Below are 25,863 nucleotides of genomic sequence, written 5' to 3' on the forward strand. Positions count from 1 at the left end.
AATAATATCGTCGTGGTAATAATATTTACAAAAAAAAAAAAAAAAAAAAGTGAAAGATGTATGTGATAATATATTAATGAAAAAAATAAAATGCATCCAAATTTTTTTTTTTCTACTCTTTTACTTTTTCTACCGAGTTTTTATGCCAATAAATTAATAATCATAATAATAATTATTATTATTATTATTAGAAAAACCTTATTATTTATTTACGTCATCATTATTTAATTTATTTAAATATTAAAGCGAGAAATAAAAAATAAAATAAAATAAATTTTTTTTAAAATTTAAACGTTACGTATTATGTTACATCAAACAGCAAAATTCATTAAATAAAAATCAATAAAAAAAAAAAATCCCAATTTTTTTTTTTTTTTTTTTTGTAAAACTCACCACCGCTGCCATTACACCGTCACCCTTTACGATAATGATAATAATAATAATAATAAAATTCGAGGGAAAACATGGAAATTTTTTTTTCGGCCTAAACGATTCTCAAAAAAAAAAAAAAAAAAAAACAAATTACCCAAAAATCAAAAAATTTTGTTTTTGTCCCTTTACGGGAAAGTTGTTAAGTCCCAAAAAAAATTATTAAAACTAAAATATAAAAATTATATGGGAGAAAAAAAAAAAAAAAAAAAATTGCCCCGAAAAGAGAGAGAGAGAGAGAGAGAGTCGCGTAATGTAAAAAAAAAAAAAAAAAAAAAATTAAGAGTGGTAGATTGAAATCGAAACGCATAATTTGTTTTTTTCACGAAGGATTTTTGACCCCCGATTGGGGACTCTGCCCCTACTGCCCCCCTTTTTTTTTTTTTTTTTGGGAAAATGAGTTACGCCTAATAGAAAAAAAAAAAAAAAAAAAAAAAAACAAAAACAAAAACGCCCGTAAGCAGGAATTTAAAAAAAAAAAAAAAGTTAAGCGATGCAGAGAGTCACGGTCAAGGAAAATGACCAAGGTGGGAAGAAAATATCTCTCCAGCAACGTTGCAACACATCCGTGAATATGGAAGGATCTTGGAAAGTATAGTATAAAAGAGATCTCAAGGTAATTGTGAAGCATAGTTTTCAATACTTTCAATCTAGTAACATGGCATTCAAGGTATGTACTCAAAAAAAAATTAAAAAATTAAAAAATTTAAAAAATTAAAAAAAAAATAACCTGTGTCATTTTGGTAGTGTTTCTAGTGTTTTGGTTTTTAATTTTTTTTTTTTTTTTATACTATTTTTATTATTATTATTATTTTTTTTTTTTTTGTGAAATATGTGATTTCGATAGTTTTTTGGATTACGATTTAAAAAAAAAAAAAAATTTTTTTTGGATTAGTTCTGAGTATTTTGTGGTAAGATTATACACGATAATTTTCCGACAGGAGAAGGAGTAATTTTTTTTTTTTTCCTTCTTCTTCTTGCAGCTCGTTCTTTTCGCCGCTTTCGTCGCTGTCGCTAGCGCCGGAGTTGTTGGTACCTACCACTCCGCTCCAGCCTACGCCACCTACAGCGCCGCTCCAGCTGTTGCTAGAGTTGCCTCCTACAGCGCTGCCCCAGCTGTTGCCGTTCACGCTGCTCCAGCTGTCGCCACCGTCCACGCCGCCCCAGCTGTTGCTGCCGTCCACGCTGCTCCAGTTGCCGCCGTTCACGCTGCCCCAGCCGTCGCCGTTCACGCCGAAGAATACGATCCAAACCCAAGCTACAGCTACGCCTACGATGTTCAAGACCACCTCACCGGAGACAGCAAATCCCAACACGAAACCAGACAAGGTGATGTTGTCAAGGGATCTTACTCTTTGACCGAACCAGACGGTTCCAGAAGAACTGTCGAATACACCGCTGACCCACACAACGGATTCAACGCTGTTGTCCACCGTGAACCAGCTGTCCACCCAGCTCCAGCCGTCGCCGCCGTCCACGCCGCCCCAGCCGTCGCTGCCGTCCACGCCGCCCCAGCCGTCGCCGCCGTTCACGCCGCCCCAGTCGCTTCCGTCCACGCCGTCCACGCCGCCCCAGCCGTCGCCGTCCACGCCGCCCCAGTTGCCTACAAATCCTTCGGTTACCACCACTAAGTCACACCTATATCTCCTAGGTATGTTAGTGTAGACTTAATTTTAAAGATCCTTATATCCAAAGCCTTCCTTTCTAAGGTATATAATATCACACACACACTTAAAGATTTCCTGCACCAGATCTTTTATCGAGTCGTTTTACATCTCCGTAGAAAAGGTCTTTTGGTGCTTAAATCTTTGTGTTTTACAATGTTTCAGTATTTGTTATATTTTGTAAATATGACCAAAATAAAAAAGGTTTTATATTAAAAAAAAATTAAATAAAAATGACTTTTTTTTCTTTCTTTCTTTTCCCACATTCCTTCCACAATTACCAACAACCGTATAACGGAAAACGAAAAGAGTGAAAGTGAAGAGAGAGAGAAAGAAAAAAAAAATTTTTTCTCTCTTTTTTTTTTTCTCTTTCGTGGCAGGAGTTTAAAAAAAAAAAAAAAAAAAAAAAAAAAAAGCTGCAATAAATTTCGAATAGGTTTATAATCGTTAAACCGTTCGAAATTAACGCAGTCATCGGTCAAAAGAGTTACCGGCTCTTTGAAAAAAAAAAAAAAAAAAAAAAATTTCGAGCGGTTCGAAATCGAAAATTCGCGTAAGTTTCCCGGTAAAAATCGGGAATCGAATCGTTAAATAAATTTTGATTTTGGGGGGGAAAACAAAAAAAAAAAAAAAAAAAAAAAAAAAAATGCGACAAAAATTGTTAACGCCGCGTTATTATGTCAGCCTTCGTTTGTTTGTTAAGTTATTATACAACAACAACAATGTAATAATGTGTTCGAAAAAAAAAATTTTTTTTTTTTTTAAATCGTGACAGTTTTCGAAAAAAAAAGTCATTCTAAATGAATCGATGATTCTCTCTCTCTCTCTCTCTCTTCTTTCGTGGATAATACGTCATAAGAAAAACATGTTACTACAATCTCACGCATGCAGGAATCGACACACTCGAAGAGGAAGTTTTTGTTTTCGTTTTTTTTTTTTTTTTTTTTTTTTTTTAATTCAAAGACTAGAAATTCAGGTATTGGGAATCTCGCTATAAAAAAAAAACCTAGCCAGACCGATTTTCATTTCCGCTCTCCCAAAAAAAAAAAAAAAAAAAAAAAAATAACGATTGCACTAAATAAAAACAAAAACCGAACCTGACACCGATTAATACTCGAAGGGAAATCAGTTTGTTTTCTTTTTTGTTTGTTCAGATACCGAACCGTGCATACAATGGAAACGCGTTTGTTTTTGTTATGCAATTACGTTTTTTGTTGTACGTTCAGAATCCCGCTGTAGCCGTCGGTTAAGCAAATCGTTCGTTACGCAAATCCGCCATGTTTAAATTGAGAGACTGGTAAAATAACTACGTGTGACCCAAACATCATCTCTCTCTCTCTCTCTCTCTCTATTTTTTTTTCTAAATCAAACCCCTCAAACTAATAGTAAAAAAAAAAAAACCATTATAGTTTAAACAAAAACAAAAAAATTTTTTTCGTGTGCTTTCTCTCTCGTCTACAACAAAACCAGTTATAATGATAATAATATTAATATTATTATTATTCTCGTTCATTTCGCTAAAAAAAAAAAAATTTAAATTTTTATCTAATAAAAGTGAAAAAAAAAAAAAAAAAAAAAATTAAATTTTGTACTCGAGTTATTACGCAACGATATATATAATAATAATAATTATTATTATTATTATTATACTTTGTTCTGCTTCCACGATATTTGTAAGAAAGCAAACGTCGTTTAAGTTGTCGAATCTAACCAACAACAACCATCGTCTGTCTTTGGCAATTGTTGTTTATTTATTGAAATAACTCCAAATATACCGAGATTCGGAGTGATAAATGAGTTTTTTATTGACTTTCAAAAGGCTCCCGTAAGAAGTGTAATCATAATCATATTATTATCATTATTATTATTATTTTACGGTTACGTAATTCCACAATATCTCCTTCAATAATCTACTTTTCAAAAAAAAAAAAATAATGTCATTTACAAGCGCGGCCATATTATTTATATTTATGTAATAACTCGTCAACAAATATGCAAAAACAAGAGTTTTTATTATTATTATTATCATTACAATAAATAATAACGTAATTTATTAGTTCGGAATTATATATATATAAACATATGATAATAACTACTACCACTACTACCACTACTCTCATTTTTTTTGCTTTTACATAAGTGTGAGAAAGAGATTTTTAAAATTCTGAGAGTGAATATAAAATTTTTTTAAATGTTTAATGCAATCACGATTTTTCTTTTTTTTTCGTTTCTTAATAATAATAATAATAATAATAGGGTAAGAAAATTAATTTATAAATTCTAGTTGTTGTTGTTGTTGTCGTTTGTTTGTTACTTTACAAATATTACCGTAATTTAACTGGAATTTATAAAAAAAATTTTTTTTGTTTTCGTTTATAAATAACGAGAGTCACGTTGGATAACCCGGTAGAAGAAAGTTAATAATAATAATGATAATAAGAATACTCTACAAAATGTTTAATTTAAAAAAAAAAAAAAAAAAAAAAAAAATGGCGTTTAAGAATATAATTTTGCATGCATTTTAAAATTACAATGAGAGAGAGAAAGAGAGAGAGAGAGAAATATCTAGCAGACGAATATCTAGACCGCGTAAAATGAAAATTCAAAATGAGTATTTTTAAACTACTCGTCGAATGACTGATTTGCACCGCATTCCGACACAAAAAATTAAAATTTATCAATTTATTAATTTAAAAAAAAATTATTTATCGATAATCAATCAATAATCGAATCCATCATCGAAAATTTAAAAAATTTTTAATTTGAACGAACGGTAATGAATAGAATTCGGAGAAAGTCGAAATTTAAAAAAATAAACATTTTCATGAAGTAATTTTTGCAAAAAAAAAAAAATTTTTGGGGGGGCGCGAGAGTTTTTGAGTTTGAAATCAATTAAAAAATGCAAATGAGGGGCTAAACGTAACGGAAAATTAATAACGGTGAGTGATTGACTGACTGATTGATTGCACTTGCATAAAATTACACATTAAAATCTAACTTCTGAAAAACCTGAATCGGTGACGTAACGACTTTGCCCTGCCTCGGTTGTGAGTGCGTGTGTGTGCCTGCATATATCTGTCTACCTACTACCCATTGCATTCACTTGTTGCAAAAATGCAACAAAAACATTCAGACAATTCTTTACACCCCAACTATTCGCACCTTTTAATTAATTTCATTAGAATGGCACGTATCCAATTTAAATCAGGTGGTTCAGCCACGAGGTAACAAAAACCTACCCGCAAAATGGAAAACTTTTCTTTCTGATAATAATAATAATAATAATTTCACCTGTTCGTTTTGCAATTAAAAAACAAAAAAATTTAAACGACCTTAAAGAAAAAATCAAATACGACGGGGATGGAGGGGGGAGGGGGGCGGCGGCGGCGAAGGGTTGCCACCGTTTGAAACGGATCAAGGTGATTACAATCGTTTTTCCGTTTGTTATCGTTCATACGTGATCAAAGGTTATTCGACATTTAACCTCACGGAACCTGGAAGGTCTCGGTCATAATATTACAACGAACGGTTTTAAACGGGAATTAAACGAACCACGCTTCACGCGATGCGTAAAAAAAATTTTTTTTTTTTTTTTAAACGCCATTTTCAACATGGATCCCGCGGAATCGTGCGTTTATCATTATTATTATCATTTTTTACATGAAAATTATTTCATTAGAATTCTAATTTCCGATTATATAAATTTATACAATCGATTTTTTTTTTTTTTAAATTAATTTTTCGATCCAAATGGTAAAAATATTTCAATCATTTGAATTTCGGCCAAATGATTTTTATGTAAAAAAAAAAAAAAAAAAAAAAAAAAAACGAAAGACGATGGAATTTTTTTTTTTGGTTCATTTTAACAAAGTCTTTAACTTAAAAAATTATCGACAATTTCGAAAAGGTTATCGATTGATTTTTTTTGCCATAAGCAAATCACATACTTTTAGGGTCGTCACAACATTTCGACAAGTTTTTTTTTTTTTTTTTTGCTGATTTCTGTGAGAGAAAAAAAAACGAGGAAATGAAATGGCGTTAATGGCGTTATACATTTAATATTTATTGGTCGGATTATTAAGCAACTAGCGAGTGGTTTCCATGCCTTTTTTTTTTTATTTTTAAATTCAGATAAACAAAAACCCACACGCATGCACGCACGTACGCACACACGCAATTTAAACAATCAAATTTTATTTATCCTTAAAACCTCGTTCGATTTCTCAATACAACGAGAAAAAAAAAAAAAAAACGAAAAATGTATACATGCATGCAAAAATTGATTCGTAATAATTAAAAAAAAATTACTTTAATTATTATGTGTTATGATAATACGAAAAGAGAGAGAGGGGGGCGCGGGGAAATAATTATAAACCTTTGAAAAACGTTTAACCTCATCCGGATGGAAAAAAAAAAAAAAATCATTATTACAATTTTCCAAACGATTTAGCCCAGTTCGTGTTTTTTTTTTAATAAACGTGAAAGTAATGACCTATTGATAATAATAAATAAATTATTTAATGGTATACGTAAACAATAACTATTGTTTAAAAAAAAAAAATTTCTTCTTTCTATACAACGTTCGACGGCTACGGTTTTTTTTTTTTAAAAAAAAAAATTCAAAGTCATAAAATTAATATTACATAAATTAAATAGTTTTACTATCATTATTATTATTATTATTATTATTTTCTAAGGCTAACCAAAGTACGTAATTTTTTTAAAGTGAAATTAAAATTTCATTATTTAAACCTGTCCCGCATAAAAAAAAAAAAAAAATTATTAATAATTTTGCGGCAAAGTTAACACGAATTCGTTGAATTGTTTTTTATTATTATTATTACTTAAAAATCGATAAGAAAAAATTCATTTATCGGTAAAATCGAAAATTGAAAGGCACAAAAAAAAAAAAAATACCGTGTCAAATACGCGCTATTGATCGATCTTCCTTATTGCAAAAACCTACTTTTTTTTTTTTTTTTGTTAAAATGAAAAAAGGGAAATTTTTCGATAAAGTTTTTTTTTCGACCGACGACTAACGAATTTAATTTTTCTATTGAAACGTTATTGCGTAACCCATAACAAAAACAAAAACAACAACCAAAACAACAACAAAAACAAAAACAACAACAACCAAAACAACAACAAAAACAACAACAACAACCAAAACAACAACAAAAACAAAAACAACAACAACCAAAACAACAACAAAAACAACCAAAACAACAACAAATACCTGATTTTTTTGAATATTATAAACAATCTCTCATAGATGAAATTTTAATTTTTTATCTGATAGAAATAGCGAGTGAGAACAACGCAAATTAAATGAAAGTTACCGTTTGTCTTCCGTCTTTTTTTTTTTTTTTTGTCTATTTTAAGATTTAACGCGATTTCAAATGATAATAATAATAATACTACAACATGTGTTTATATACATATTTTTTGTTGCTATCTCGAAAGCTTAAAAGTAAAAATCTGTGAGATTTTTTTTTTTTTTTTGGGGGGTTCAATATCATTAAACCACCACAAGATTCACATCAATACTTTCAATACTAATAAATTTTAAAAAAAATTATTCGAATGAAGAAACAGGACGTGATACTGTTAACACATAAAATTATGCAATATCCAATATGTATATATACACACACTACATTCTTGCAAGAGGCTGCTAAATTTTGATGAATCAACCAAAATCTACCCGGAAGGCTTATTATCACATTTTCCCCTCACGGTTTCCCACTAGACAAATGAGGTCATTCATAATGTTTGGTCGAGAGGTATCATAAAGCCCACGCACCCTTTCAAACACCCAACTGTACTTATCAATCAATCCTCAATGTGAGAGACCAATAATGAATGAATGAATGAATGAATGAATGAAGACATTTTGTAACATTTGACTCATTTGCTCTGTAACATAACATGTAATGAAGCCACCAATTCCTTCAAAAAAAATTCATCAAAATATTCTAATTTAAAATTCATACTGTAAATGTACAACAAACAAACATGGCCGACATTCACATCTGTTAAATTTAACTTGGACAAATAATAATTCATTACAAGTACTTGTTTTATGTCAAGTAAAAAATTAATAATTTTTTTTTTTTTTTGCAATGAACTATTAATTATTAGTTAATAATATATATATCCGTTGGATATCGAATGAAACAAAATTCAGAATGGAAATTAACTTACCCAATGATTAATTAAGTAATGCTGAGGAGTCGTGGGAAGAAAATTCCATCCGCACATCTGAAACAAATACAAAAAATAAAAATAAATTTCCCTTCGGGTTAAATTAAATAAATTTTAAAAGTAAGCAGGAAAAATTAAAAATGAATAATGTAATACACAATACTTTTAAATTCACGTTTCATCCGCCACGTACGCGTAATTTGGAAGTTTCAAAAAAGATAAGTTATATGTAGTTAAATAGGACGACGACGACGACGACGCCATTTTTTTCATCGAAATTGAATTGTCAGATTATGACGTCATAATTGCCAACGTTGCATTAATTATTAACAACCTTCTTAATAATCATCAATCTACATTTTTTTTAAATACAATATTCGTTAATTAATTTTTATAATCTATCATTACGAACTGGTTTTTTTCTTTTTGAAGGTAATTCGTTATTAAAAGTAGTAGTAGAAACTAATAAAAATGTCACACGAGATAGATAGATAATTTCGATTGCAATGAGCTATTTTTTTTTTTTTTTTTTTAGCTTTCCATTTTGTTTCAAACGCGTACCGAGGGCCACATAAGCATTTTTTTTATCTAATTTAGATAACATTTCTAATAAAGGAAGTAATACGAAACCCAAACAATTACATTCTTTTTAATTTGAGAAATTAACAAAATGAAAAAGAAAAAAATTATTTACATGCGTAATGATGAACGACCCTCGTATAATTTCTGTCATTTATTTAATTTCATCCGTTTACTTTTCAATCTTCTCCCATAGTTATTACCATGATAAAAGCATTTACGTTTTTTTTTTTTTTTTTTGCTAATTAAAAATATCGAAATCAAATGAAATATTATTTATTTTCCGTTTTTAAAATTCGCGTACTTTAAGCGGTTTCACGCATCACTACATTCGTTGGTTTTTTTTTTTAATTGCTACAAAAAAAAAAAAATTTTTTTTTCCCGTATAAAATTGTAACTTCGACCTAATTCCGACGCCGTTCTAAAATTTCGAATGAAAATGTAACGAATTTTTCCACAGAATTCCCTCTCATTGGCTCTTTCGCTAAAGTACGTCACAAAATGTTTTCTTTTTTGACTACCAGACTGCGCTCATTGTCCGTTGTTACGTAATAAACCAAAAAAAAAAATTGCAACTTCAACCCAATTCCGACGCCGTTCTAAAATTTCAAATGAAAATGTAACGAATTTTTCCACAGAATTCATTCTCATTGGCTCTTTCGCTAAACTACGTCATCAAATTGTTTTCTTTTTTGACTACCAGCCTGCGCTCATTGTTCATTGTTACGCAATAAACGAAAAAAAATAGCACAAGGGAGGATTTTCGGGTGATTTTCAAAAAATGAGTTTATGTAAAGCCTAACTTTTACGTTGTTTTTACCTAAAAAAAAACAATTATTTTATTTCCTTTTTTAATTTTATAGTAATATTACTCCTTCGTAAGAAAACAATAATAATTATTTATTATTATTACCATTTTGGGCTTAGGTACGTGTAAGTTCAGTTACTCGGAAGTTTCGGCCATATGATATATTACGATTAACGTCCGTTAGTGAATTTTTTTTTAATCACGTTGCACCCGAATTTATTAAATTTTTATGGCATAAAAATAATGCACTTCCTCTATCAAAGGCCAATATCGATTAAAATAATTTTGGCGCGGTTTTTTTTTTTTAAAAAAAAACTTATTCGAATCCAATATTACGCATTCAAAAATTCAAATTAAATGCATTCATAAATTTTAATTTGTTGAAAATATTTCATTTTTATTATTTCCTATTTAAATCATCGCGCATGAATTATTATTATTATTAATTTTCAATAAAATAAAAAAACTTTTTTTAAATTTAAATCATTATTAATCAAAATTATTATTATTATAAATACTTTAAAAAATTTCACAATCGTTTTTTTTTTTTTTTTGGTCGCGTTTACCGTTACCTAGTGAATTATATCCGAAACTAATTTTAAAAATGACTTTTACCGACCTCTACAGTTTTTTTTATTTACTAAACTTTTAATATAGTTTTAAAAATTTTCAACAGATGGCGTTAATTTTTATTTACAAAAACAATAAAATAAATTTTTGTGTGCTGTTTTACCATCACTCATTTGTATTATGATTCTCCATGCGCATTTAAAATCATAAAAAAAACAAATGATAAATAAATTTTTTTTTTTCTAAATCCCTTTTCTTCGATATATTCACTTAATACTTTTCCTACACTACGATTTCTTTGGGGGTCCATGTACGAGAATCCCACCTATCTCAAATGAATGTAAAGAAAAAGGGTTAAAATAATAAGTAAACAATAATTTTTCGAATAAACAAAACAATGACTTAGAAAGTCTTAGAAAGGTTTCATTTCGAATTACACAAAACGTAAGAAAATTTCTTTTCATTTTATAGAAAATAATAAAACGCGCTATATTTTTATAGTTTGAAATTCTGGAGAAAATTTTTTCATTTTTCAAATTAAAAATTTTCCAGCTAAGTGATTTTAAAAGGGGTAATAGTAATATTATTATTATTATTATTATTTTTTTTTCCTTTGACTACATCAAACTTTTTTCGACTAAAGCCTTTTTTCCCAGCCCCCCCCCACATTTTTCCAAAAAAAATTTGCAATTTCCATTTTTTTCCTTTTTTTTATGGTTCGTTTTGCGACAAGATAAAATTCTTGTATATCAATTCAATAAATCAAGTTTTTTTTGGGGGGAGGTCCTGCCCAACGTACGTAAAATTAATTTATTTAGATCGGAGAGAGAGAGGGGGGGGGGAAATTAAATAAAATTATTTTACGATTTCGACTTTTCTTTTTTTTTTTTTAATAATTTCGTTTGATTTATTCGTTTTTTATTTCGTCAGAATCAAAATTTTACACGTGTTTGTTTGTTTGTTAACCTTAAGTTACGCTTTAAGGTATTCCTGACTTGCACTCGTTTAAATTATTTAAAACTTAATTTTTTTTTCTTTTAGACCCCCCCCCACCCCCCGCGAGTTAGTGTTGTAAATTTTGTAAATGTCAATTAAATTTTTTTTTTTTTTTTTGGAATAAATATATAAATTTGGTCGTGAGGAAAAAAAAGAAAATGTCGTCGTCGTCGTCAATAATTTCTGGAAAATTTCATTGGGCAACAACAGTAATGATTGATGACAATGATGACAGCCAAATGCTTAGTTTGGAAAATTTTTTGGGCAAGACAGAGAGAGTCAGTAAGAGAAAAAGGCAAAAAAAAGAGAGAGAGACAGTAAGAGAAAAAGGCAAAAAAAAAGAGAGAGAGACAGTAAGAGAAAAAGGCAAAAAAAAGAGAGAGAGAGACAGTAAGAGAAAAAGGCAAAAAAAAGAGAGAGAGACAGTAAGAGAAAAAGGCAAAAAAAAAGAGAGAGAGACAGTAAGAGAAAAAGGCAAAAAAAAGAGAGAGAGACAGTAAGAGAAAAAGGCAAAAAAAAAAAAAAGAGAGACAGAGAAAAAGAGGGAATGAAAGAAAGGTACAGAAAAGAAGAGAGAGAGAGAGAGAGAGAGAGAGAGAGAGAAAGACACAAAAAAAGAGAGAATGACAGAGAGGGGAGAGAGAGAAGATCGAAAACATTTTCTCGCCTTAAAAATTTGTTAAACCCCCCCCAAAAAAAAGAATTTCGAAAAAAGGTTCGGAAAAAAATTAATTTTTCCCGGGTTTTTTTTAAAATTTCACCGGAAATCACCATCGGGATGGCGATGCCATCACGTGGAACGCAACCAACCACCGACTGGCCAAAATTCATTTCGTCATGAGCATTAAATACTCTCTCTCTCTCTCAAATTACATATAGAATAAATAACTCGAAATCGTTTTCGTTTTTTTTTTTTTTGTAAATGACCTCAGAAGGTCGTGCGGCGCAATTACTTCATGGGTGGGGACTGGAAAAATATATAAAACCAGGTTTTTAAAGCAAAAAGGAATTCGACCTTCGCATCGGGCCTTCCGCATTAGACCCCGAGTTGCAACCCACTGACTGGACCACTTAGTCTCTTATTCGTTCCGGGCTTGCTCGTTTGGAAAAGATTGAGAGAGAAAGAGAGATAGAGATATAGACTTTTGTAAAAACTCGACCAAACTAGTATTTCCTCCCACAATTATATATATTATACCCGTATACATTTTTTTTTTTTTTTTAAATTTAAATGACAGCCAAAAGGGGGGAAAAAAATTTAGGATTTGAAATGAATTTGCGTTTGGTCAATCAAAATATGGATAATTTAATAGGCGTGACCCTGATGAAATGAAAAATAATAATAATAATAATAATAATAATAATGATAATAATAATAATAATAATAATAATAATAATAATAATAATAATGATAATTTGAGCAATATGACAGTTGGAGAAAAATACTACCCTCAAGGCTTAGGCGCAAGTCGATTTTTATATTTTTTAAATTTCACAATTTCGCGTAAAGCAAATAGTAATGATAATAATGATAATAATAATGATAATAATAATGATAATAATAATAATAATAATAATAATAATAATAATAATAATAATAATAATAATAATAATAAATCGAAGGTGGAAAATAATAAATTGTTTTTTTTTTTTTTTTTTTTTTTTTTTTACCACTTCGTTTTCCCGTGACAACTCGACACGACCACGACAAACGCAGGTACGACAATAATACTAACGATAATAATAATAATAATAATTTTTTACCTGTTTTACTTAACGAAATTTCCTTGTCGTGTAAAAAAAACCACTTCCGTTTCGGCTTAATCGAAATCTCAATCGAACCTTAAAAAAAAAAAAAAAAAAATTATTATTATTATTTATTTTACCTATATATTTTTTACCGTCGTCATCATCATCATTATCATCATTATTATTATTTTAATTTCAAGAGTTCGATTAAAAAAAAAAATAAAAAAAAAAATACTGCGCAGAGGCACAAACGCAAAAAAAAAAAAAAAGAAAAAAAGAAAATCTGGGTGGAGCCTGACACGTGGTATCAGGTTCAAAGCGTGATATTACATCACGATTCATTTCCACATAAGGTGATCAATATAAGGAGGTACTCATTTTTTTTTTTTTTAATTTTAAATCCTCTAATTGGAAACAAACGATTTTACATATAAAAAAATTATTATTATTATTATTATTAAAACTAATTAATCAAAAATTATCGTTTGGAAAATCCATGCGCAGCAGCGAGTGAAAAAATTTTTTTTTTTAAATTTAAATAATTTTTTTCCCGCGTTTCCCCCCCCCCTTTACCCCCTCCTCCCCTCACGAATTCTTTCCGTCGGTAGTCATAGAGTAAGAAAAAAAAAAAAATTCTTCGCCGATTAATACGAAAGTAAAAGTTAAAACTGCGACATTTTTCATAGAATCATATTTAATAATAATAATAATAATAATAATAATAATAATAATAATAATAATAATAATAATAATAATCGTGACACGTTCAATTTTAATAATTTTTTTGTTTTAAACTTTCGTTTTTTTTTTTTTTTTTTTTTGTTGAATGCGAGCGAGCGAGCGAGAGAGAGAGAGAGAGAGAGAGAGAGAGAGAGAGAGAGAGAAACGAATAAACGAACCGGAAATACCTGAGAAATCGCTTTGTAATCCCTTAAATTTTAATAATTTTTTTTTCTCCGTATTGCGCAAAAAAATTTTCAATTGTGAAATTATTATTATTATTATTATTATTATTATTATTATTATTATTATTATTATTATTATTATTTAGTCTCCCACATTTTTTGTTTGGAAAAAAAAAAAAAAAAATTTACCGCCGCGATCGGCGAGAAATACAAAATTAATTAATTTTTTTTTTTTTTTTTTTTTTTTTGTATGGATTTCCCTCGGAGCCATATTTGTTTTTTTAAAATAATTCGAAATCGAATTTTCTTCTGGAAACGATTTAGACAGACATTTTACGTTTTGGAATTTTTTTTTTTTCCAGACCCAAACCCAACAACGTTCCCGTGGACTCGATTCTTCCCCCCCCCCTCCGCGACGACAGCAAAAAAGAAAAATTTTAATTAATTATCCCGGTACGGTGAATACGAAACGTACCACACGTCGTCGACGCCTTAAAAACTTTAATAATGATAATATAATAATGATAATGATAATGATAATTTAGAGAAAAAAACCGAAAAAACCAGTCCTTGAGAAGGTTGCATACCGTTGGGCACCTCGATAACTTGTCCCATGTTGATTCAAAAAGGGTGGATTCAATCGAGTTGGCCAATTCAGTTTTTTTTTCTCCAGTGACCTTCCCTAAATCAAGGAGTTGACAAATCAAACTCGATCTAGTTTTTTTTTTTTTTTTTTTTTTTTTTTTTTCGTTTTCTTTGACCGCCTTAAGAAAACAAATATTTTCTGAATTAAATTGAGGATTTCCTTATTCCAATTTTTTTTTTTTTTTTTTTTTTTTTTTGCGGGACCTTGACAGGAATAATTGATCGCGCCTTTTGCAACATCTAATAAGCAAAAGCAAACGCACACAGCAAACACACGTCGTGGTATTTTATCGATAGAATCCATTTTCCTTCCTTCTCCCCGTCTCCACGTCTCCTTATAAACCTTTTTCTTTCTCTCACGAACCTAATACACTCCCTATCCTTCGTGTTTATTTTGAAAATGGTAACAAACAAACAAACAAACAAACATCTCACACGTAATTAATCAAACTTAACGAAATAATAATGATAATAATAATAATTTGAAATCTCAGACCGGCCAAGGAATCGTTTCAGACAAACAAACAAACAAACAATAAAGTGAATTTGGAAAATCTGAAATTGTTTTGTTTTTCTACCGAACAAACAACAATCATACACTATCGATTAATTAATCATCATCATCATCATCATCAATTTAATAACCCCCGTACGAAATTAACCATTTTCAAAAAAAAATTTGGTCAAAATTTGAGCCTAGACCTAAAAATTTCAAGGACGAATTATTGAGAGAGAGAGAGAAAAGGATAGTAGAACACATGATGATGACGTGTTTAATAATTCTATAACAATTTTTTTTTGCAAATTGCTTCAGGGCACATTGCGGTAAAATAATTTAAAAAAAAAAACGAACGGGAAATGACGTCGAAAACGATAATAATGATGATGATGGGGAAAGGGTAACAAAACAAAAAGAAAATTTTTTTGTTTTTTTTTTTTTTTTCCTTTCCTCTCTCTTGTGCATTAATTATTATTATTATCATAACATCATTTCGTATATAAATAATTGAAAGCGTAAATTACATAAAACAATTTCTTTTTTATGTGTCATTTATTAATCATTACTAGGTCAAGGACTTAATCGATTCTTGCCAAACAAACAAACAAACAAACATCAACAATCAAATCCGCTTCAGATTCTGCAATAGTGTATGTGCATTGTCTAAATTATTGGCTCGTTTGATTTTCATTTCACTTTTCAAATTCCCTCGTGCATTATTTAAATATTAAAGCTCGTCATTAAAACAAAAGAAAACAATTTTATACGCGCGTGATTTTAAATGGTGGTGACGTCGACTCGGGTGACACAATGCAAAACGTGACCGACGGAAAACTCACGGCAAAAAGGTTACGTGACCGCGGGGGGAAGAGCGAGGGCTTCCCTCGGGGAACGACGTAGAAGTAAAAATTGTCACCCCCATCTAAAATCAAAATGGCCTCCCTCCCCTCCCCGTGTATGTGTGCATTTTATCATTATCGAAAGGGATTGCATCACGAGGACACAATGCATTTAAATAAAAAAAAAAATTTTTTTAAAGGGCGTGTATCGCGCACGTACGTACAACCGCTAGAAAAAAAAACCAACAAACGACTGGTTTTCCAAAATAAGAATTCGGTGACCGATTCGGGGGGGGGGTTGGAGCGAGAGGGGGGTAACGGGTAAGAAAACAATTTTCGAAATAAGCAAATATTTTTTTTTACCTACTACCTTGAAATCCGGGGGAGGTTTTTTTTTTTTTAACAAACAGAAACAAGAATGGAGATAAAAATCGACAACAACAACAACAACAACAACAACTCGACGTTTTTTAACGAATCAAAAAATTAAAAATTAAAAATTTCGCCATAGTTCTCAACATTTTAGCGACTAAAATAAAAAAAAAAAAAAAAAAAAAAAAAAAAAAACGGGGTTGGTCACTTTATCAATGTCACGCCGCCGCGTAATTTAATTAAAAAAATGAAAATGTCGTGCCTTCGAGGGAAATTTGTTTTTTTTTTTTTTCTTTTTTTTCTTAGAGTAATAAATTATGGGAAATATATTTAAATACTCTATGACATTTTTTTATCATTATTATAACTATTCGATAGTTTTATTATCATTATCATTATTATTATTTTCCGATTTAACGATCGCACGTATAAAAAAAAAATTTATAAAGTGGCACTATCACCCGTTGGTGATGATGATGATGGTCGTGGTAGGTTTTATCGATAGTTTATTTCCACGTCTCGATTTTTTTTTTTTTTTTTTTTTTTTTGCGAAACGTTTGTTTGTTTGTTTGTTTGTTTTTATTTTTTTTATTCGGTTTGTTGTCTCGATTGGAACGGCCCAAAAATTTTCGTAATACTTTAATTTTTATCTCCGAGGGTTTTTTTTATAAATTCGTAAATATTCGTTTGACGTTAAAAAAAAAATTAAAAAAACTTTTCCGCTTGTCTCGCATTCGCCCCGAATTGTCTATTTTAGAGAGAGAGAGAGAGAGAGATAGATAGATAGATAGATAGATTTTGTCTATTAAGTATCACTATTTTTTTTTTCCTTTTTCTTCTTATTATAAATTATCGTGTGCAAATTTTTTAATTTGTTCATTGAACAATTTGAAATAATAATTTTAAGGCGGTGAGGTAAACAGCTTTCTAATAAAAATACACATATATACATTATGATACGAGTGTAAAATTTAATCGATCGTTTGATAAACAAATACTCGTTTTCTGCACAAAAAAAAAATCGTTAAAACTAAAGAAAAACCCTACTAGTTTTCCGCTGTCGACAAAACGCGTAGAAAAAAGGAAAAACCCTCGCAACGAGACGGGAAATTTTCGGGAATATCGAGTCCGTCCTTGAAATCAACAAAATGATTTGGTGGGTTTAAACACGCACACGCACACGCACTTACTCATATTCTTACTCATGAGTACACACACACACACACACACACACACCCATCTCCGAGCCTAAAGTTCTTTAAACAAAAAAAAAAAAGGATTTCGGTTTTTTTTTTACCACCTAAACAACCCGATTCTCGTACGACACCAAAACTCGTTAATGCTGTGGTCAATGGTGGTGGTGGTAGTGCGGGTTAGTCGTCACCATCAAATTACATACAATTCGGAGAGTAATTCCCGTTTAACTGGGTCACTTTGGAAGATTATAAAAAAAAAAAAAAAAAAAAAAAAAAAAAGAGAGTCGAGGTCGCCTCGAATTTACGCCCAACTTTAGTTAGAAGCCTCGACAACGACGAACCCTTAAGGCATCTCAATTTCTGCAAGGTCCACAACGGTTGGATATCACATGATTCAGACCAGATTTTTTTTTTTTTTTTTTTTTAAATCATTAAACGACTGAAACCCATAAAAAAAAAAAAAAAAAAAAAAAAAAACGCCGTAATATTTGTGTGCGGCTATGTTTTTTTTTTTTTTTTTACGTACAAACAAACAAACAAACAAACAAACAACTCCCGAAAATATAATTTAATTTGACAGCGTAGTAGTAGTAAGAAAAAAAAATTTTTTTTTTTATTGCGTTTCACTTTCAAGTGATTTTTCGAGGTTTAAATAATTTTTTATTATTAATTATTATTATTATTATTATTATTCGATTTCGGTTCGGAATCGATAAACAAACAAAAAATGATAATGATGATTTAACTACGCTTAAAAAAAAAAATAATAATAATAATAATTTTTTTTTAAACGAAATCAACCTAAACTCGCAAAACAAAACAAAACGATAAAAAATTTCTAGAAAATTCTTTTGTTTTTTTTTTTTTTAATGCAATTTAAAATTCACATTAATTAAATTTTGAAATAATTTTTTTTTCTTTCCTCGGAAAAAGAAATAGAAAATTTAAATTTAACGTCATTTATTTTTATCTGAAATTCCCTCTGGAAATATTATTCAACAAACCAAATTCCAGAATTTTTTTTTTTTTTTAAAAAACTTCACGTTCGTTATCACGTTCGGAAAATTTTTAATAAAAACTTTTCCCGTTTTTTTTATTTATAAACAATTCGTTCGCGATCGCGGTTTCTAGAAAAATCTAAGCAAAAAAAAAAAAAAATTTCTTCAACCTTGAGTGACATTTTTTTGACGCCAGAGACATTTTAATAACGTCAATTACATACCTATCGATTTTTACCCACCCCCCGCCCCGTCCGATCGCCTACGGCTAAATAATAAATCCTAAAATAGTATTTCGAAAAAAAAATAAATAAATATTTTTAAAATTTAAAAAGAGCAAAAAAAATTAATAATAATAATAATAATAATCGGTTCTATAAATAAACATTTAAAAAAAAAAAAAAAAAAAAAAGGAAACGAAACGAGTTGTAATACGCGACAAAAAAAAAAAAAAAAAACACCCAAAACGTTTATTTCGTATCTTGGAGCTATAAAAGCAAAAAATTACTACTACTAATACTACTACTACTACAACTATAAAAGAAAAATTGAATGACGTGCGTGCGTGCGTGCGTGCGTGACGTAATAATTTCATCTCGTTAACAACCCTTAAGAAATTTAATTATCGTCTGCCGTGTTTTTATTCCCCTTTTCTTTGTTTCGTACAAACGGTATGGAAAATTGTAACGTTACTCGAAATCATTATTATTATTATTGATCGTATCGCGAGACGAAAGGTAAAATCAATCATATAAATAAATGACAGAGAAAATCGCAACAACCACAACAACAACAACAACAACAAACACTTTCGAATGGGACAAATCGATTTTTATTAATCGTTTTCATAACGAGTAAAAAAAAAAATTTCGAACGTGGATCGATATAATCGAATCGTTTTTCCATTTTCCATTTGCGAAACATTAAACAAAAAAACATTTTCTTTCTTTCCTTTTGTTGTTTATAGATCGGGAAAACGGGGAAAAATTTAAATATTCAAACAACAACAACAATAACAAAAGACCAAACCCAATTAATCATTTTTTTTTTTTTTTTTAAATTCGTGCGCGCCTTAAAAAAAATAATAATGATGATTTAAATTAAGTAAAATATGGATGGCGATTCCATGTGAGCCGTCGTGGAAAATGAAAAACTTCAACAACAACAACAACAACCGCAACCACACCCGACGAAGAAACGGTTTCACATATGTGTGTGTGTGTGTGCGTATGGTAGCTCCCTAATAAAAACAAAACAAAAAAAAAAAAAAAACCTGAATGTTGTGGAAAACGTTCCCAAGCGAACCGAGAAAAAAAAAAATTCCATTTTTGAACACAGCCGAAACGAAAAAAAAAAAAAAAAAAAAAAAAAAAAAAAAAAAAACGCCAACAATTTGTTGATTTCCTTGAAAATGGAAAGTGAATTTATATATATATGTATACACACACGTATATATTTTTTTTTTTTTTGTGAAAAACTTAAAAATTGCAAAATTCGAATCCATATTCTCTTTCACTCCCACCCTCCCCCACATCACAAACCTTCGTTCACTCCCCCCCCCCGCTGTCAAAAAGGTTTCGTGCGCCAACGCCACCGTCACCGCCACCACCACCGTGACAAAAGCTAAACGTTAAATTTTCCAATAATAATAATGAAAATTAAAAACCTTTTAAATAACGTATTTAATTTTTTCGAAAAATAATAATAATAATAATGATTTAAAAAAAAAAAATTACAATTGTAATAATAATAATAATAATAACTAGTGGACCTGCGTGGTTCGTGAACGTGGAAGGAGATCAAGTTATAGAAAAATGCCCATAATATCAAATTCGTTTTTAGGCGTGTTTCCAGAGGGGGGAAAAACAAAAACGTAACTGGCTTTAAAGAAAATTTAATTTTTTTTTTTTTTTAAAAGAAGGAACTTTGATATTCGAATTTGTAGGGGGAAAAAAAAAAAAAATTTTAATCCCACCCAGGAACCAGAAGTTTCTAAAAAATCCTCAAGCGAAAAATTTTCTTTTGCCTTGATAAAGGCCTAATCAACCAAGACCTGAATACCACCGATTCGTGTGCCTGCCTGCCTCCTGCTTTTATTAAAAAAAAAAAAAAATTTATATAAAACTTCAATTAAATTAAATTTAAACGAAATCTCCGTTATTATGATTATTATTATTATTAATACGAGTTCGCCATATTTTCCCCTTTGATCACTAAACCCATTTGTTTTTTTTTATGGAGGCGGCGGAGGATAATTTCGATTTCAATACATTATTTATTTATTTATTTAATAAAAATTTTACAACGCAACGCGTGTGCGTGTGTGTGTGCGAAAAATTATTCGCGCGACTACAAAACAACAACAACAACAATAATAATAATAATAATAATAACATTATGAACACAACGATGAAACCAACGGACTCACCGCCGCCTTTATTATGTTAAACATTAATGCAGACAAAGAAATTATAAATTTTAATAAATTGTCTATCAAACACCGCCTCCGATTGTATTATTATTATTATTATTATTATTACTATTAACGCGAAACAAAAAAATTTTTTTTTTTTTATAATTTTTGCCCCTCTCGTTTATTATTTATGCATCGAAAAAAAAAAAAAAAACGTGACGTGGATGACGAATGACCGAAACGTTTTTGTTTTTTAATTTTTTTTTTTTTTTAATCGAACATACGTTTCGATAAATCGAAATCGAACTCATTTCGATAATCGAAAATCAATTAATCCATTTAAAAACTAAAAGAAAAGGTTTTGGGAAAAACTATTATTAGTTTTTCCACCTATCGGTCGATCTGCGAACTAAAAATTTTTCCCTATCGTCCTGTTGCCCAACGACCACATACACTCATTCATTCATTCGAATCGTTTTGGGTTAAAAAGGGGGGAAAAACAAAAAAAAAAAAAAAAAAAAAAAAAAAATTCCCTCTATGATTTCACGTTGGGATTTTTTCGTTGTTCACGACGTTCTGTCGGGGCTCGTGCCACGCCCTGCCGTCTTGTAAAATACAAGAAAAAAAAAGAAAAAAAACCTCACTGACCTTTTTTTTTTCCGTCGTCTTAATAATTACGTTAAGGAAAAAAAAAAAAAAAAATTTCCGGAAATTTTAATTACGTGAATTGTTGTCTGACTTTTTTTTTTTTTTTTTGAACTTGAAATGAAAAATTAAAAAAAAAAAAAAAAAAAGAAAGACGAATAAACAATTACGATTAAAAATTATTATTTTCTATCATTATTATCATTACTATTATTATTACTATTATTACATTTTTTTATTGAACCTTAATTTTTTATTATTATTGACTATTATATTTCTATTAACGCGACGCGTTTTATCGCGCGTTTTTTATATTAGATGATGTAAAACGACTCGTTGCACCGAAAAATACAATTTTTCCAAAACATCGCAAAAAACTCCAAAACTTTTTAACGAATTAAACGTTCGTTTTTTTTTTCTCATTTCTTTTTCTATGAGTTATGGCAAATTAAATGGTTTTACCGGAGGCGCCATTTTTATTATTTTCCTTACGATAGAAAATAATCGTTCGATCGATCGATCGATCGATCGATCTATCGATTAATTTAAATACGATAATTTTATTAATTTTAAAACAAAATTCCTACTGGCAAATGCATGCATTTCGATTAATTTTACACGATTAATTAAATAATTAATTAATTAATTATGATTTAAAAAAAAAAAAAATTTAAGTAACGTCCGACTGATAACTCATCCGAAGGAAACACGCCATTTTTTTTTATTTCGGAAAAGTTGCGACAACGACAACAGCAACGACAAAAGGAAAATTATCGATATACTCGCATTAATATAAAATATATGAAATTAAAAAATTAAAATAATAAGTAATTAATAAAATTTTTTCTTTTTTTTTTCGATTATGTAAATGTTACATTTCTTGGGTAAAATTTAAACAAACTCCCTCTTTCACGACAAACATTTTTAGGTGGAAAAAAAAAAAGTGTGAAAATGAGTGTGTGCCCTCCTTGGAATCGTAAATAAACGAACCAACCTACTGCGTAAGCGTAGGAATGACCGCCTGCCCTACCAGTTTCCGTCGGCCGCACTCATGACAATGACTGATAATGACGTCACAAGTATATTCATGTGCCTTGATTCGGGGGTTCCGAGATTGGTATAAAAGCACCATATCCAACTCAAGTTAGCATTAGTGTCTCATTAAGATAATAATCATGGTTGCTAAGGTATGTATAGCGATCAAACAGTGAAATCGAAAAAAAAAAAAAAAAAAAAAATTATTTAATTTATAATTTAATTGGATTATTGGAGTAAAGCTCGAAGTGAGAAAATTTCAAAGTTTTAGGGTCGAAACACTACTTTTCTTTTTTTTTCTTTTTCTTTTTTTTCGATTTTTAACTTTTGTTTGTGAAATAGTGATTTAAGTGATTTTTAAGGATAATATTTAGCCAAAACCTAACGGATATATTGATTAATAAGGTGGATGTTTAATTATTATTATTATTTTTGTTTCATGTAGTTCATCGTTTTCGCTGCCTGCGTAGCTATCGCTAGTGCCGGAGTCGTCAGCTCCCCAGCTGTCGTCGCTCCAGGCCCAGTTGTTTCTTCTTACTCTGCCCCATCTGTTTCCTACGCCGCCCCAGCCGTCGCCCGTGTCTCTACCTACTCCGCTCACGCTGCTCCAGCTTTCGCTGTTGCCGCCCCAGCCGTCGCTGCCTACAGCGCTCCAGCTGTCGCTTCCGTCACCAAGGTCCACGCTGCCCCAGCTGTTGCCACCTACGCCGCCGCTGCCCCAGCTGTTGCCGTTCACTCTGCTCCAGCCGTTTCCTACAGCGCTCCAGCCGTCGCTGCCTACAGCGCTCCAGCTGTCGCTTCCGTCACCAAGGTCCACGCTGCCCCAGCTGTTGCCGTTCACGCTGCTCCAGCTGTTGCTGCCGCTCCAGTCGCTTACGCCGCCAAGGCTGTTACCGTTGACGAATACGATCCAAACCCAAGCTACAGCTATGCCTACGATGTCCAAGACCATCTTACCGGAGACAGCAAATCCCAACACGAAAGCAGACAAGGTGATGTCGTCAAGGGATCTTACTCTTTGACCGAACCAGACGGTTCCAGAAGAACTGTCGAATACACTGCTGACCCAGTCAACGGATTCAACGCTGTTGTCCACCGTGAACCATCCGTCACCAACACCGTTGTTGCTGCCCCAGCCGTCGCCAAGACCGTTGTTGCTGCCCCAGCCGTCGCCAAGACCGTTGTTGCCGCCGCCCCAGCTGTTTCCTACAGCGCCCCAGCCGTTGCCGTCCACTCTGCCCCAGCCGTCGCTTCCGTCACTAAGGTCCACGCTGCTCCAGCTGTTGCCACCTACGCCGCCGCTGCCCCAGCTGTTTCCTACAGCGCCCCAGCTGTCTCTTACAGCGCTCCAGCCGTCGCTTCCTACAGCGCCCCAGCTGTCGCTTCCGTCACCAAGGTCCACGCTGCTCCAGCTGTTGCCACCTACGCCGCCGCTGCCCCAGCTGTTTCCTACAGCGCCCCAGCTGTTTCCTACAGCGCCCCAGCTGTTTCCTACAGCGCCCCAGCTGTCTCTTACAGCGCTCCAGCCGTCGCTTCCGTCACTAAGGTCCACTCTGCCCCAGCTTTCGCCACCTACGCCGCTGCTGCCCCAGCTGTTTCCTACAGCGCTCCAGCCGTCGCTTCCTACAGCGCCCCAGCTTTCGCTGCCTACAGCTCCCCAGCTCTTGCCACCGTCACCAAGGTCCACTCTGCCCCAGTTGCCTCCTACGCTGCTGCTTCTCCAGTCTTCGCTAAATACCACCATTAAGAGACTTACCAACCAATTCTTTAAACTTTAGGAATTAATTTCATGAGTGTAAGAATCACCTACAACTCAGTATGAATGTTCCTTTATTTATTTGGAATATTTTTTTAAAAATATAAATTGTAAATAATATAAATTTTATGCATATTCTTTTACCACAATCCTAACCAATTCAACTCACAATAAAGTAACACGCAATACGTGTTTACTACCGATAATAATAATAATAATAAAACAACAATAACAACAACAACGACAAACAAGTTTAAATTATTTATTAATTATTTTAATTTTAAATACTAGAAAATTAATTGCAGTGCATAACTAGATAAGACCGTGAGAACTTCCTCGTGCTGCTCCCAAATTTTATTATAATAACAACAACAACAACAACAACTTTTGGCACATGAGGAAAGCGTTTGTTCGATGGATAAATCACAACAACAATTTTTCAACAATTTTTTCCTTAATACAAACATTTTTGGCATCGCGTTTGTCATCAAGTTTTTTTTATTTTTTTGCCCCTACAACTTCGACAAATGGAAAATAACGAATCGAATGGAAAAATCGATCGATCGATCGTTGAAAAATCGGGTAAAACCAAAAAGTATTTTGAAACCATTATAAATATTTCCTAATCGAAACAAACAAACAAACAAAAAGTTTTTTTTTTCGTTTGTCCATTCCCTAGGCTAACCATTGAGGTTTTGTTTGTCGAGTTATTTTATTCAAAAAAAAAAAAAAAAAAAAACTTTGAACGAATGCCAGACTCGAAAAGAAAAGAAATGAAAAAAAAAAAAAAAAAAAATTTCACCGTATGCTATTACGGTCACGCACAACGGATTGAAGAAATTGTTTGATTTTAGCCAAATTGAAATTTTTTTTTTAAATGCAATACTAAAAACCGGAAAAAAATAAATAATAATAACAATAATAATAATAATAATAATAATAATAAAAACGAAATCGGACTTGGTTCAGGCTTTGAACCAGGGTGCGCCCCAACTTTCCAGTTTTTATATATCGTCGTGCGTTATCGTTAATTAAAACAACCGGATAATGATATTGATTTTTGTTTTTTTTCTCCAGCATTTTCTCCAGCATTTAAATTTCTTGTTTCTTTGTTTGACCATACTATAATTCACGTCATCATTTTCGTTACAGATTTACAAAAGTGTTACCACTTCACCATCACGTAATATTTAAAAAAACATTCTCTTTCCTACTTTCGAGTAATATTCGCGTCACTTTCATCATCATCATCATCATCATCATTGTTCGAGATGATGATGATGATGATGGAATGCAACAAGGGGAAACAATTGAAATTTTCGCCAATCTCCCCAACCTAAAGATTCGTTTGAGAAGGTCATGGATACCCGCGAAAGAAAAATTAGTAATCAAATGCTTTAGCTAACGATTAATAAACGGAAATGGGGGGGGGGGGTATTGCAGAAAACCTTATGAAAATTTGTCAATTTAATCGTGTCCGCGTGCGTGCGTGTGCGTGTGTGTGCGTTTTGCGTAATTCGAAACCTTTCAACAAAGTATCGCAACAATTGAAAAACAAATA

The 25,863-nt window shown here is 31.3% G+C and overlaps 1 protein-coding gene across 1 annotated transcript; it reads left to right on the forward strand.

The window, feature by feature from the left end:
- Positions 1-922: 922 nt before the first annotated feature.
- Phum_PHUM492240 (cutile protein, putative) lies at positions 923-2,277 on the forward strand (the record flags this gene model as incomplete). The annotated part of the gene is made up of 4 exons (XM_002430588.1): positions 923-1,021; positions 1,413-1,874; positions 2,109-2,138; positions 2,167-2,277. The coding sequence occupies 4 exons, from the start codon at positions 923-925 to the stop codon at positions 2,275-2,277; spliced, it is 702 nt and encodes a 233-aa protein (XP_002430633.1).
- Between the last annotated feature and the right edge of the window lie 23,586 nt (positions 2,278-25,863).

The sequence above is a fragment of the Pediculus humanus genome, genomic scaffold (assembly GCF_000006295.1).
Source record: "Pediculus humanus corporis 1103172108260 genomic scaffold, whole genome shotgun sequence".
NCBI lineage: Eukaryota > Metazoa > Arthropoda > Insecta > Psocodea > Pediculidae > Pediculus > Pediculus humanus.